The 15,919-nt window shown below is 42.5% G+C and overlaps 1 protein-coding gene across 1 annotated transcript; it reads right to left on the bottom strand.

Moving 5' to 3' along the window:
- crispld1a (cysteine-rich secretory protein LCCL domain containing 1a) lies at positions 1-15,353 on the bottom strand. Its single transcript, XM_063483653.1, has 15 exons — positions 15,089-15,353; positions 14,172-14,542; positions 8,261-8,379; positions 6,494-6,626; positions 6,281-6,396; positions 6,032-6,132; positions 5,749-5,943; positions 5,023-5,083; positions 4,870-4,936; positions 4,537-4,667; positions 4,386-4,429; positions 4,220-4,292; positions 4,065-4,140; positions 3,801-3,934; positions 1-892 (listed from the first exon to the last, which is right to left on the bottom strand). The coding sequence occupies exons 2-15, from the start codon at positions 14,430-14,432 to the stop codon at positions 841-843; spliced, it is 1,563 nt and encodes a 520-aa protein (XP_063339723.1). The 5' UTR covers positions 14,433-14,542; positions 15,089-15,353; the 3' UTR covers positions 1-840.
- Between the last annotated feature and the right edge of the window lie 566 nt (positions 15,354-15,919).

Here is a 15,919-nt window from a genome sequence, read left to right as displayed (position 1 = left end):
TGAGAATAGAGTTACTTGCCCATTGTAACGACTAGAGCTTAAAAGAAAGCATACTGTATGGAAGTATACTGCACGACATACTGTATGAGATTTTTAAGACGTATTTTTGTTTCTCTGTATCAGTGTCAAAAACGATTACTAATTGGGCATCATTTTTCTTTGGAGCAACGACATCCAGTAAAATAAATTTCAAAATGAAAGGTGAATGGTGAACACCGGAGAGATGAGCATACTTCCCGACCTGCAGGCAGTTTGAACTAAACCACATTTTCTGGAAAATTACAAAAAAATTTATCGAACAGGTGATCACAGCAACAATACTTAAAACATATAGCAGCATCCTTTACAAGTCATAATGATATAGTGTCTAACCATACAAAAATAAATGAATAACAAATTTCCCCAATCCAAAAGTACAAAATGTAGCAAAAGCACCAATAAATGTGCCAGACTTAATATAAAAGTGATATTATCTCTGAAGTGCCATTATAAGGTCATATAATACATTTCTATAATTAATATTCATACACAGATATTTGCTACAAAGGCAATACAAATGTAATACTATATTAACAAATTTGTACAACAAAGTAATCAGCAATATTTACAGTTTTTAACATTTCCTGCTAAAGCTGACAAAAACTCATGGTTCTCATTGTGTGCATGTCAAGTTTCTTTTTTGTTGCTGGGCTTCCGTTGCCATAGTGACAACCTCTAACCCGTGTAGTGTAGCAAAGCCAGAAACATTTCAGTCATTGAGTTTGACAACATGGCTTGATTACCACCTTTTCAACAGCACAAGTGCGATTTTCTGTTTGGTGAAGCTGCCCTCTGGGGCTCTCAAATCACAGCGAACACCCGGAACGCCTTCCCTCCGGGAGGGTTTTGAAGGCTGCAGGGAAGGAGAACAACAAGAGGGAGAGTGAGTCTGGGTGCTGCATGTGTCAGATACAGAACATGTAACAGCCTACATGACAGACACACACAAACAGATCGACTGGTTTTGTGGAGAAATGTCCGTGGAGGTGTGCTGTCTGACGCTCTGATGACAGACAGGACACAAACAGATGGAGGCAGAAGTTCAGTGAAAAAACAGGTAAACCACCCATTAATACACAAACACGAGGAACTTCATGTGGTCACCCAGCAAAGACAGACATGTTGTAAAGGTAAGGGAGACAGATAAATGATGGGCAGACGTCAGGTATCTTAGCAGAGTGACAAAGATAAATTAAGTGGCGACAGGCATGGTAAGAGCAAGGAGCTGAAAAGGAGGAGGAAAGGGCTTTGAATGAATGAGGCTGCGCATGCAAGTCTCCCCTCTACATAGGTCATGGGAAGCGTAGTGATTCTGCAGACCACAGTAGGTGCAATTTAATTTCTCTTAAAAACTGGAACAGACTACACTGTATCTAGGTCACTTTGAAGAGTGGCTGGTATGAACCTGTGGCCTTAATATTGTTGCAAGGTGGTGCAGCATAAATTCAACACAAGCTTTCACCTTATTAGCATAGCAATACCTTGGCTTGCAGGAGAATTTAATAACAGCAATCTCTAATTTTATATCAGAGACACTTTGAGTCTTCTGACTCAAAGATCACATCTGCTGATTCTTCTACATTCAGAAGACAGCGTTACACAGCACAGATTTGAATTTGTTTGAGTACTTTATAGGCCGCTTTAAGCTTCTTAACATTCCAACAGCCACCGTAAAAACCAGTGATATCTCTTGTTTCCTACTCTGTGTTAGCACATGGCACCAAACAAGGTAATCTACTCTCAACCCTCTTCGTCGGATTAGACAAATGAAAAATGTCGGGGCAGTAAAAGCAGGTGTACACCCCTATGTCGACGATGAAGTGCTCTATTTGCAAACTAGCTGAGGCGTTTCATCTTATGTATAGTGCTGTCCTTGGCTATGGCATTGTTAAAGGAGTGAGAAGCTGTTACATATACATGACCAGCTGTTACATCCAAGCACTCGCCAAGTGGGTTCACACAGTGCTGATTAAACCTATCAGAGCCATGTAAATGGATGTGTATTTTCCAGTATACCAGAGTTTTGAATCTGGCATCTGTGGTGACATTCCCATGCTGGCACTCCAGTAGAGATGAATTTTGTATTATCAAAAAATAACGGGTTTGCCAAAACTAAAGAAGGGAGAAACCACAGAGCAGGATGGAGAAGAATATATCAGCTAGGCGTGTGGTAGAAACACCCAAAGAAAAGGAAAGTTTCTGGTGCTCTAGACAGAAAAGGAACTCGTTCAGAGAAAGAATTACAGTCTAAAAAAGATGTTAATAATAAGTTATTAACTATTGTCAGCTGTGTTTATGTAATTATTCTTGCTGCCAGAAGGGGGAGACAAAAATAACAGAGATGCTAGATGTTGTTTATATGCTAAAAATTGGTCATTTTAGCTTCTTACTATTGGTGGTTGTTAATGCGGACGTAAGCATTAGCAACCACCATTGTGGGTGAACAAAAGATTACAAACAGGCCATTCCAGCCCATTGTTAGCTGACTGCCAAGCAATGTGACAGCATTATAACATATCACACCTATTTTAAATTTTATGGATATAAATAAGACGTTTTTTGTTATGAAATTAAAATGACACAATGCTTTTACAAGATGTTATAGTTGCATAATTGCTGAAACCGATTAGTTTAGTTTATTGCTAGGCAACATGATGATGTCATAATATTTGATATAGATAAGAACCTTCAGAGGACTAAGATAAACCTGTGTGCAAAGTTTGGTCGCTCAACTCCTGTTGGTCCAAGAGGAGTTGAGAGACAAAGAAACAAACACAGACATAAATTTCTTTGAAGATATTTGTTGTCTTTGCTGCATATATTTCATCTTTTTAGCTTTTGTGATGCTGGCTACTTTTCAGCTGTATTATATTTACTAAATATTCAGCAACACAGCAACTTCAAATGCAGCAAGTCAGCTTTTCGGTGATGACGACTTCTCTTTCTATACCATGTAGCAAATTAGAGCAATCGAACGCCATTTCACAGATTCATTTAGATTACATGTGACCGTACAAGTAACCAGATACGTTTCTACCAAACAAATGAGGAGATGTTTTACACATAAATCCTTCATAAATCCTTGCAGCTTCTTTCCTTAACCCGATTTGCATTAATTCATCCACTTTCCTGTTAGGACCAAGCAAAAAATTGTCTAAAATCTGATTCAGTATTGACCCCTTTAAGATAAATGGTAACAAGACCCTGTTTCCTCGGTTACACGCATTAACTTTTTATTTCTGTCCTTTTTGTTGTTGTTTTTAATTTATCTGTTTAACTATATTAAGCTTTAAATCCTTGTCTATTGGTCGTCCTTTTTGACCTACTACCAGAAAGCAAACCACGTCTAGAACTACACGAAGATGCACTCCTCTTGTGTACACTAATTGCCAAGCAATTCATTATTTTAAACTACAAGAATGCAAATGACTCTACCACGTGCACTGCATACAGGATGTAACTGCCTGCATCTTGAAACGATTAGGTTCACAAGGAGAGGAGAGTGGATACCTGAGAGGCATTGATTTCTTACTGCTCCACTCTGGGTGCAAGTGCATTAACCTCTTCACTTTCCTGTCATGTATTAAGGCTGAATGCTGACACAGGACCAGTAAACCCCCCAAACAATATATCTATATTGGTATTATAAAACAGAGATAGGATACTATTATGCATTATTTATTTTGTCCTTCTTTTATTGTGTGTGTGTATATATATCTATTTTCCCCTCTTATAAGATTGTGAGGTTAGTCATCCAATACCTCTCTGAGGAAATGCCATTTTGGTACGAGGCTATGTAGTGTTTTCGCTTGTCCACTGGCATCACATCGATGTAACCGCCCACATCGTTCCTGATGACTCCGGCGTGGACGGCCGCTCGACATATACTGGACTTCTACAGGAGCATGCAAGAGGAAGGAAAACATGTCAGAAATGTTCATTCATTTCTGTCTCTAAAATGCTGACAGCCCCAAAGTAGTGTGAATTAATGTCTGACAAGTTCAGCTTCAAAAACAGGGACTTACATCAGAGTATATTCTGGTACCGATCACTCTGGATATGTGAGGATTCTCTTCTACACAGTTTCTCGGGCAGTATAACCTAAGACGAATGATAAACAGACATGATGCTAGGCAGCTCTGATAACCAGAGAGAGTGTGCGATACAGGGAGGTGCATACCTTGGACAGTGTTTTACAGGCCTTTCGTATGGACACAGTTGTGCAACTGTGGTTTCACATGTAATGGCTTTGACTGTAAGGAAACACAGCGAGTGTCAGCAAAGCCCATAATGAGAAGCTGGAAACAAATGACAACATATCTACATGCACAGCGTGACAGACTAACCTGTCACTCTGGAGACTGTGAAGGAGTTAGCACTTTGATATTTTCTGTCAAGGGGAAAATGAATGCAGCAACATTAGATGTTATTATTTCTATTCACTTTCATTATATTTAACTATCAGTTGTCATTGGTGTAAATTTATTGCCGTCTCACCCAAGTGACTGGACGCCATTCTTGTAGGATTTGATAAAAAAGTCCTTTCTTCCTTGCCTTGTTACATCCATCCATCCTCCATCATTATCTATGACACCAGCATGTAGACCAGCTCTGCACACACTGGATTGCTGCAATAAAAGAGATACAAAGAGACACCATTTATACTGTATTTAGTAAGAAATTTGGATAAATAAGCACTAAGACGTATCCTCAAAGTATAAAACATCTTTTTCCCCAAAGCTTCATCTTGCACACCTCATGAAAAAACACTGAAGCGTCCAAATATTTTTTAATCTTCCCTCAGAGTACACTAGCTACATGTGCACTCACCATTTCATAGTACACTGTGCCAACTACTTTTCCTGTAGCATCTAGGCATCCAGCTGGGCACTCGTATCTGTGTGTCAATGCAAAAATAACCATGTGAATATGTGAACTGTACATTCTGCACCACAACCTATTAATGCTTCACCTTCACTGTACCTATTGCATGTTGTTCCTTTGCACTGATCCCGAAGCTTAGTGTCACAGGTCACTAGCTGGGCTGTAACACATAAACACAGAGGTCTTTGAGTTCTCCTGCAGGAAACAGCATGTGTGAACTAGCGGCTCTGATGCAGGTGACTAGTTCCTAAAAGACTCTAGTGGAGACACTTCAAGAATAAAAGACAAGAATTCAGGTTCAGGGTGGTCAGCAAAACTAGAGGATGTGTCTCATCTTACAAGCACAGGCCCTAATGTGCTGCAGAGAGGAAGCCATTTAAAAACCACAGCGAGCCGCTCTCACCCCTCAACCCTTCTCAGCAAGCCAAAAACAAACACACACTCAGGGGCTCATGCTAAAATAGACCTCCCCTCTCTGCTCCAAAGAGTGACTTGCAATATTGAGTAGACTCCAGAAAGTGCCAGGGTTAATCAGGGAGATGACAGATAAGGACTATACAGCATCAAAGCAATTTAAGATAAATTGCAAGAAAAATATTTAAGGTTAAAGCCTACTTTTTGCACTTATTATTCAGTATCGCTAGCTCAATACTGAGCAAGCAGCTACTCTAAAGCTCTTTGGTTCTGAGCCAGGTTTCTTTCTCTTCTGCAGCACATATTGTCCTCCACTTCCACTCTCTGCGCCTCCCAGACCTAAAACCATATTGTACACCCCCCATTTTGAGATGAAACTAGATCCAAAATAAACAGTCAAATGCAGCTTACACATCTGCTGTGTGTTGACCATTTCATTCTTCTGCAGGTCCTCTGTGGGGGGCTGCGTAGGGGCCAGAGCGGGGAAACTGGGAGGCTCAGGTCTGGAGGCCCGAGCCCGGGGATTTGTGGTACGGGGGACCTCTGGTTCAATAAAGTTGTTCTCTTCAGTTTCCTCTTGCAGTGGATATGAATTGTCATCTTGCCCTTAAATAAAACAGAAATCAAGGTATGATAATGAATTATTTGCATCAACTTCTGTCTCCCTCTCTCTCTCTCTGTAGCTTTTTCTTACCTTTGTAGCAGAGGTTGTCTTTGCATCCTCCCCCATAGCTGGGGGGACAAGAAGAGCATGGGGTCCCATGTTTGTAAGGTGCATGGCCCCACCAGTTTCCCCTGTGCACGTGAAACATCAAACAAAAACTACTGAACACAGACAAACCAGTACTGCTTTAACTACAAGTGATCGCTGTGATGTCACATCAAAATGACCTGAGACTATAGTTAACCCTTCACAGTGCTGGTACACAACACATCTGCTTACTTTGGTGAATAGTTGCAGACAAGATAGACAGCTTTGGCCCAGATCTGCCCCCACACGTTCATGTTGTAACACAAGTTGATTGCACAGCCAATTCGACTGCTGGTAGCCCAGACAAGCTACAAAAGAAGGACAACACGGAGAAGCAGAAACAGATGACTTAAACGTTCTCATTGCACATCTTTAAGGTTTCCAGAAGTCATGATCCATAGCTACCTGTGTGTAATGTGTGCAAACTGGGCCAGAGCACTTGAAGGGACAGTAGGGATTACACTCTTGAGGGTAAGGGAAGGAGTAGTCTTTCACTTCATCATACCAAGCCTGAACATGGGACGTGGGTGGACGATACCTGGGGAGATCAGTAAGCACATCTATGATTATAATGTTCCAAGCAACATTTCTTGTGTCTTATGAGTCCTTTGGTGTAGATGTTGGCATTAAGCTCTTCACTGCTCACTGCAACTGTCTTTTTAAGTCTTGTAATATACTGTATAAGCTCTCAGTGCTCGGATATTCAGTTATGTTAAAATGCATATATATGTATATGGTAAATATGGCTGAGCATTAGATAAGGAGTGCTTGATTTGTTTTGACACAAGAACTCTGAGGCAAGCACACTTAATAAACCCATGTAGTGCCACCTATAGTTATCATCCACTGGCAAAGAGAGTGCTCTAACTGAAAATCAACATTTGTGCTCAGTAACCAAGGACACTGATCTGGCACCAGGTGTTGCCAGTTAATCTGATTAGAATTAAGCAGACATCTCGACTGTGGAGTGATATGATTAGATGCAGAACAAGCGTCTCTTGTGTGAAGCAGCGCTGTTTTTGGGAGCTCTGCGGGAGACTGAGTGAAATAAAGGAGCAAAGAAATCTGTATTAAGTCTGAGTCCACTCGCATATATGCCACAGTGTGTCTTTGATGTCTCACTCGCAGTAGGTAAATGCCAGTCATGGGTAACATATTGTACACTCACCGGCCACTTTATTACTTGCGAATGTTCAAGTGCTTGTTAATGCAAATGTCTTATCTGCCAATCAGAATAGAGAAACAGTGATTTAAGAGAGTTTGGACGTGGCATGGTTTTCTGTGCCAGACAGGCTGCTTGGAAAATTTCAGAAACTGCTGATCTACTGAAATTTTCCAACACAACCCTATCTCTAGGGTTTGCAAAGAAAGGTCCAAAAACCAGAAAATATCCAGTGAGTAGCAGTTCTCTATTCAAAAATGCCTGTTAGATGCCAGAGGTCAGAAGAGAGCAGCCAGGATGCTTTGAGCTGACAGGAAGGCAACTGTAACTTAAATAACCACCTGTTACCAACAACGTAGGCAGAGCAGCATCTCTGAACGCACAGCACAACAAAACCTTGAAGCAGATGGGCTACAACAGTAGAGGACCACACTGGGTGCCACCCCTGTCAGCTAAGAACAGGAAACTGAGGCTACAACTCACACAGGCTCACCAAAATTGGACAATAGAAGAAAAACTTTGTCTGACCTGATAAGTCTTGATTTCTGCTGTGTCTGGTGTTAACTGGTGGTGTAAATAACACAAAAGCATAGATCCACCCTTGCTTCTATCAACAGTTCAGTCTGCTGGTGGTTTAATGTTGCGTTGATATTTTCCTTGGACACTTCGGGCCCTTTAGTATCAACTGAACATTGTTAAAATGTCAGCCTGCCTGAGTACTGTTGCTGACCATCCGTTTATGACGACAGTGTAGCCATCCTCTGATGGCTGCTTCCAGCAGGACAACACACCATGTCACAAAGCTCATGTCATCTTAAACACGAGAGTGACTTCATTGTATTCAAACAGCCTCGATCATCACCAGATTTTTATACTACAGCTTACTTGGTCACTTAAAGTACAACAGAGCACTTGGAAAACCCTTTGAAGTGTCCAAACTTATTTAATTTTAGTGTTTGATAGCATAAAAGTCTACATGCATAAACTGTCTGTAATAACAGATTATTTACCTTCCCCAGTGTGCCCCCAGATTCTGTCCAATCTGCGGCAGCAAGCCGGCGGGACCGTGCTCCCACAGACACGTCTCTGCCCACTCCTCTGCAGTACGTTCCAACTCTGTGTCCCACACCTGCACGAGGCAAGATGGAGAAATGAGTTTCCTGGATTATAAAAGTAACAAAATGGTGATAAAATGCATATAAACCAGTTCAATGTGTTATAGGGTAAAGGAGCTTAGAGTAACACTGCTCTGTGGTCAGTAACATGAGGGGAAATGGCACACCATTTCAACCTATAATGAATAAGCATTATTCATTATGTGTGATAAGGAAGAGAAACTAGGAGCTGCTGCTGCTGCAGTAAAGCTTTTTGCCTTTCCTACTTCGACTCAGCTGACTTTTCTTGGAAGTTGGAAGTTTTGGAAGTCGTGGAAGTTTTTAAAAAAAAATTTTTTTTAGTAATAACTTCCATATGTCTCTAGTGAGATGACTGGGTACATGCTTTTGTTTCACTTTCCCTCTGTGAGTTGCCCTCTCAGTCAAGTTTAGCTCTGGTTGGATACTAAGGGATCGTATTCCCATTCTGGGGTTTTCTGGGAATGCAAAGAGTGTCCTTCCTCCCTGCTGACCTATATTGTACTATAAAAATGCTAGAAAAACACCAACTGTACTTCCTCTGAAGGACGGCGTGTGTTCGTTTACTCCCAGCTCCAGTGTGGGATGACTTATATAACAGGTTTCTGCCAGAAAGTCAATTAGTTGATGTGCGTTAGTGGGTGTGAGCGCATGTATTAGTAGTATATGGGTGAAGGTGTCAGAAATATTTGCATTTCACACGTTGGGGCCTGGAATTCAGCTTACCTTCACTGAAATCTCATCCACTAACCATACTAAAATAACCCCCCTCAACTTCCACCAACCACCTCCACCTCCACTGTCCGTCCCTCTAGAAACAACTGCCCCGCACACCTACTTAGCAACAGGATGTCTGGCAGTGCTGCAAATTAACTCTTAACTCCGAGCAGTTTCTTCAGCTGTTTCTTCCCATTAAACGCGTTTGTTAAAAATCAGCGACGCCAACGTGATACTGCAGAGCAGAATGTCAGTTTTTAAAATCGGGCCTTGTGGGAAGGTTACATAACTGAACAAACACATAAAAACTCATCGCCAATAGAAGGATGCAGAGTTACAGCAACCTCTCCTGCAGTTGCCTGTGGTCGTTCCTGTACAATAAGGTCAGATGTTGAGTGACAGACGCAGGGCTAAAACAGGAATGAGAATTTGTTTACCTGAAACCCTATCTGCGCTCAGACGTGACCTCTGCTTGCAGTGAGCCGCAAATAAATGGTCGGTGTTGCCTTATCTGTTGCGTATCCCTTTTTCTGGCAGGATAATAGCCAGCAATGCTGGAACAAATGCACTGAAGGTTTTTAAGCCTGGTCATCATCAGCACTAGAAGAATCCTAATGGAGACCAGTCAACTCTAGTTTGATTTATATCTGCATATTTTCCCTTTGATTTTTCTCAAAGAATGACATCCTTGTGCAAAAAAAAACAGACTGATAGGCAGACTGAAATACAGTATGCAGTGCTAACTGTAGAATGGTCTGCAAACCACAGTACATGAGGAGTTTGGTCTGTTCAGTGTTTTTTTTACCCTAAATTGGTGGTTCTGTGTCTTAAAACATTTTACTGTGACCGCAACTACAATAGGCTTCAAGCCTGAAAAAGAACCCAAAATTCTGGCTGCAGCTTCTCGGAGCTCTTGGAGATGACAGTTTGTATCACAAAGACGTGATGTGCGATGATCTCGAGGCACGTCTTAAATAATGATAAAATAAGCGGCAAAGTCCAGCTGAGAAACTCATTCCACTGTCCTGAAAAGTTGCAGTGAAAGCAGGTTAAGAAAGTGTTGACCGAGACACATATTTTTCAGCTGTTGAGTCTGTACAGAGTACAGCTGGCTTGTCAAGCCGCTGCTGTTTGCACAGTTCGCCCAGCAGGGGAGGCCTTGTAACCGCGAACCACCCCGCCCACCACCCACTTCGACCACAGTTCCGCGGGGCCGTAAAGAAAAACACCTCCTCTGCTTGAGTCTTTCAGCGCCGTGCACACTGCATTGTTTATTTCGCTTAACACTTCATTTGTGGCAGTTTTTTTTTTTCTGATTCTATTCCAAAGGCCCAGAGGGCTACTTCCTTTGCAAGTGTGGGTTTCCTGCTCATAATCAATGGTGCATGCTGAATAATACTGAAAAGCAGGGAACAGACATGGGAATTGGGAAACCAAAGCTGGGGAAAAGGAAAACAGAAGGGGTGATATGATTTGGTGAGAACAATGGGATGCAAATGGGTAACTTAATTTACAGCAATACAAATCTTAGTGGTATAGCAACAATAGTCAACAACAAGGGAAAAATAATAAGACAAATTAAAGGAAAGATGTGTATCCTCAGTTTGTGTAAATGTGTCTCTGCTCATTTTTATACCCATGCTGTTCTTGATTCTATCACACATTACTGAGTCGTCATTGGAGTCAATGGTCCGAAAAGTTTTATAATGACATTCCCCAAAATATTTATGAAAAGTGCAATTGCAACCCATTCATAGTGAGCATTTGCAGGAAGAGCAATGTTTATAATCTTGGCATTATATTAAGCAAGTGTACTGAGAGCTTTGGACTCCCACAGCAATATATGCAGCTTGAGATGGCGTGCAATTATTCATGCAGTGCATTCTAGCTCCCACCAGCTCATATCAAAGTTCCCGGGGCTGACCACTGTTTGAATGTTGTCGCCGAGCAAACACCATTATTTCCCTATTATTGTGCTGTAACAGGGGGCATGGTTTGAGCAACACTGCAAAGCAAATCATTGCTGGGTGAGAAAATCGCATTTGCAAAATTGCAGAAGGAGTTACGCAGCCAGTGTTTTGCAGATGAACCAAATGACAGGAAGCCGTTTCAGCTGCGAGCTGGCCAAACTGTAGCTCGAAAAGCATGACAGGCGTTGGAGGAGGCAGTGAAGGGTGGCTTTCAGAGGTTCTACAGACTTTTAAAAAAAGGCTGATGAGTCAGGACTGGATGGAAGGCCAAAGTGTTTTAAGTCAGCGTAGGGGAATGTTGGCCTCAGTTCATGGCATTGTCTAGAGGATAAAAGAGCACTTGGATGACCTCCGTAAATCCAAAAAAAAAAAAAAATCCTCTGAACAGGTGGTTTGAAGGATGTGCCAATAAGCGTAACGGCTCAGGTTTCACAAAAAGGAATCGGAAAGTATTTTCAATAGGTCAGGGAATGCCAAAGACAATCAAACACAGGGGATGCTTCTTATGTCTCCAAACCTGTCTATCTCTGTCACCAAACAGTGCCACTGCAGGCCGTGGTCATAGCTCCTTAAATGTTTTTATAGACAATGCTATTTGGACACCAACGAGAGTGCCACTTGTTTTCGGCAACCAGTGCAGGTGAGGTCCCAAGAGAGCATATTTTCTGTTATTTTGTCTTTTAGGCTTTGCAGGAGTTTAATTATAAGTAATTCAGGGTGGATTGTTCCAAATTACTGTACATAGGATTTACTGGATGTGCTTTAAGCACCTGTGGCAGATGCTCTCTTCCCCACGCCTTGTGATTGAGCAAACCTGTAATAAAAAACAGACACACACACACTGGAGGGAATTCATCTCCGGGCTGGTGTATGACTTCTGAAACTTCATCCAGTGCAAGAAACGTTGCATCAGATGCTCGTCCATATAGCCGTAGATAAACAACTTGGATGACATTAACCCGGTGAAAATGTAATATCCTGCTTTTTTTTTTTATTGTTTTCTTATTGTGCTTCTTTGGTTTTTTAAACACATTACGCATCAATGATTTAAAAGGCTCGACATTTGGCAGCAGAGCTCTTGATTCATCCATTCATTTATCATCCATTGCTAACATCACTGTAACCTCAGACCTGAGCGCAGACCAGCAGAGCCAAGTTAAACATCAAGGCAGGTGGGGCTCTTTCTCCCAGGATGCCATTTGTTTGTCTTACAGGGCTTCAAACGCTGACACGTCTCTGTTATACCTGTGGGGTCAACATTTGAGTGAGCGGCAGAAACGCGGTCCTCCTACTGAAGCTTTGTGGACCGCTACAGAGTGTGAATGCTTATCCGGGGAATTTTTTGGGCCTCTGTCTTGGATAATGACAGAATGGGAACGGAGCCACAGGGATAAGGGAGAGGGGAGGCAGAAAGAGAGAGAGAGGGAGGGCAAGAAAAAGAAGCCGATAAGGGGAGGAAAGAGGGGGATTTGAATTGATGTTATCTCTGAGTCTCTGTCATGATTGCCACAGAGGGTCACTCGGGTTGTGGTTTAATACAATGGCAGACAATAACAGAGCTGATGGGCAAATGGTTATGTGTGCAGATGTCTGTTGTGTGTGTGTGTGTCTGCATGCCTGAGTGTGTCAGGAGAGCAGGAGAGCATGTCTATGAAGTCTTCCAGTACAGTGAAGCTGTGAGGTTTCTGAAAGGTGACAGCAGTTCAACACGGACCAAAGGAAAATCGGAGGAATACGGAGCACCCTTTTAAAAATAAAGTGCTAAAAATCACCAAAAGACCTGCTCTACATATGACCTGAACAGCTTTTGCCTGAAACGCACTGACATCTACAAAACTGCACATGAGATTTCAGTGTCTATTCTTGCATGCTGCCGTCTCTCCTAACTGCGTGCCCCTTCAGAGTTTCTTTTTCCTTTTTGCTCATTTCCTCTTTTCTCACCTTCACTTCAGTTACTTTGACACCTGTTTTGCGATGCTTTCTCTCCCTCCATCTGTCTCACGCTGCCTCCTCTTCCTTTTTAAAAAACTCTTTTATGAGTTTTTTTTTTTTACACCTCTATTTCACTTCATCTTGCATTTCTTGCTAACTTTCATTCTCCTTCACCTCACATACTCTTGCTGCTTGCCTTTCCATATTTCACCCCTGGGTGCCCCTGCAGCTAAGAAAAAAAACAGCCAAGTGTAACAGGAGACAGTAGAAAAGAGCTGTGTGCTGCTGGCTCAGCGTTTCTCCACTAGCGTGGGCCTTAACCAAAAGCCAGGCAGGCTGAGCGTCTCACATACACATACCTATAACACACACACACACACTAGAGGTCCTCAAGTCCAACCTCTCAATTATACAATTACACAGTCCAGCAACTGCCCCCAGCAGGAACTGTTTATTTGCCTTTACCACAGAATAATACTGCCTTTTGTTCCATAGCTCTTTAAGCGTGGATGAAAAGATGATAAAATCTCATTACTTTCTGCACATTGCATTGATTTTTACCCTTTTAACTATTGTAGGCAATGCGCTGTAGTGGTCAAGCTGCACCTACACACGTAGTGCTTCTGGAAAAGTTTCAGATTTGTGGATTGCTAAGTTTCAGAAAGTGTGCTATCCCCCATGTGTGTTTAGTGAGGGGAGTGGGGGGAGGGGCAGCTGGTAAATTGAGCCCCGGTGCCGTGCTCAGATTCTAATTGCACTGTGAAAAGTGATCTGGCGCTGTACATACATGTGATGGCCAAAGGATAAAGTCAAACAAATCTCTTACCATGAGTAAAAGAAAACAACAGAAAAAAAACCATTGGAGAAATGTGATCATTGGCAAGGTGGTGAGAATTCTTCGCTTCTGGCAAAACTGACCAAAGTCACGTGGGTACAAAGTTAAGTGTGTGTGTGTCTCTTTGTGTTTGGGCTCATGTGTGAGGGTGCTTAGATGCCGGCATGCTGCAAGTGTGAGCCAAGTGGGACAAACGCCAGGCAGTCTGGTGACTGGGTCATTTCACTAAGCTATATGGGCCACAAATGTGCGAGAGTTCAGAAAAGGGTCAAAACATGCGTTAACTGCATGAACTATAAATCACCGAAGACGCACAGACAACACCTCCACCTACCATGTACTCCATGTTGGAAGCAGGAGGGTAAACTTGGCTTCTGAGCTTGTTGTGAAGGTCCAGGATGAGCTGAGCGTCGCTGTCAGTAATGGCCCTCTTCCCCCTCTGTTTGGCCTCCCACCAGTCGCCGTCCTCGTCCAGATACTTGTCCAAAATCTGCTCCCAGCCTGTGGAGTTTGGAAGCATCACCATGGACGTCGTCATCTGAAGCAGCAGGAGCAAGGACACGCCTCTCAGCCGGTGCAGGGACCCAAGCCTCATCCTTGGACACGCTGGTGATAACGATAAACTCGAGCAGGATGGATAGGGTGGAAAAATGTTTTTGTGCCAGCACAGACACACTTTGTCTACAATGTCAGCTGACAAGGACCCTGAAGGAGAGAGAGGGGGAGAGAAAGAAATGATAATTGGAAGCTTTGCAGTTGGAGTGCTGTATCAAATTTGCTGAATAACTTGGGTCAATATTGAACTTGGTGAGGACAGTGTGTTGGCTTGCAGGCACTTAGTCTGGTGCGCTGCCACAGGTAAGCTAATGGGGTTCACTGAGGGTAAGCTGGCAGGCTGGGAATGACTAGTTTGGATTAAGCCTGGATTAAAGAAATCAATTTTTACAACTTTCCCCCTAAATCCAAACAATAAAAGGGAAGCTTTAGAAGGAAAGAACACAGCATTACAAATCACAGTAAACAGCACAGCTGCAATAAATGCAGTTAAGGGTACAGGATGGTGAATAATGTAGCTTTTGCTTTTACCAAGCCTGTATAAACACAGGCTCTCACTGAAAGTGTGTGTGCAAGCAAGGATGCTGACAGAAGCTGATATAACGAGCCAATATCTAATGGAAAATGTGAAGAGTAATGCATATTAAAACAGAAATGGAGTGGTGTGATTTAGTGCAGACTTTGGAAATAATTTACCTTTAATGAATTGGAATGAAGCCCACTCCTTGAGGTTCTGACAGAGATCTGGCTGTGATGAAACTTGTGCAGCAAGAAGGGAAAAAATCCGCCTTCAGATTGTGTTGCAGAGCTCAGGTGGAGCGGTGTGATGATTGTCGCTGGCTGCCATAGCACGTAAATCAAAGATGTGATGTGGTAGCTTCATTCGGTTTTCATCAGTTTGGGGGAAAAAAAAGAGAAGAAGTAGAAAAAGAAGAAGAAGGTCGGTCTTTCTTCTTTCAGGATTTTTGCACCAAAGCCGCCAAAGCATCACTTATCCACATTTTATCCTAAACTTGGCTGGGCTTCCAGAGAGCCGCCCCTGACCACGCCTCTCCTAAGTTTGGAAACAGCCCACACCGCTTCATGGCGAGACCTCTGTGCGCTTCCGGGGCAGTGCGTGCATATTTATTTCTCCAGTGATGCGGGCAGAAAGTAAACTTCATACTGTGAGACTCTAAAGCGCACAAAAAATTTCAGATAAACGTTTTCTTTATATTTATTGATTTTGACAATGAGTTTATAATGATCGTGACGTCATTTATTAGTTATACCACCTGATCTTTGATTGGCTCGTCATTAGCGTTTTGCGATTTCAGCCTGGAAAGTGATTTTGTTCAAAACCGCATTAACTTAAATCAGATCTACCTCATATTTGGGGCCTCATTTTCCCAGGTCTGGCTGTTCACAGGTGGCTCTCTGTCTTCTTCTTCTTCTTCTTTTTTTCTTTTTATGAGGTGGGGGGTGTTTTTAACTAGAAAACCAAGCCAAGCCGTGAACTTGTCGTCACTGTTTCCCCGCTCTCTCCTG

The sequence above is a fragment of the Pelmatolapia mariae genome, linkage group LG9, assembly GCF_036321145.2.
Source record: "Pelmatolapia mariae isolate MD_Pm_ZW linkage group LG9, Pm_UMD_F_2, whole genome shotgun sequence".
Taxonomy (NCBI): domain Eukaryota; kingdom Metazoa; phylum Chordata; class Actinopteri; order Cichliformes; family Cichlidae; genus Pelmatolapia; species Pelmatolapia mariae.
This window is presented reverse-complemented; position numbering and strand designations above follow the sequence as displayed.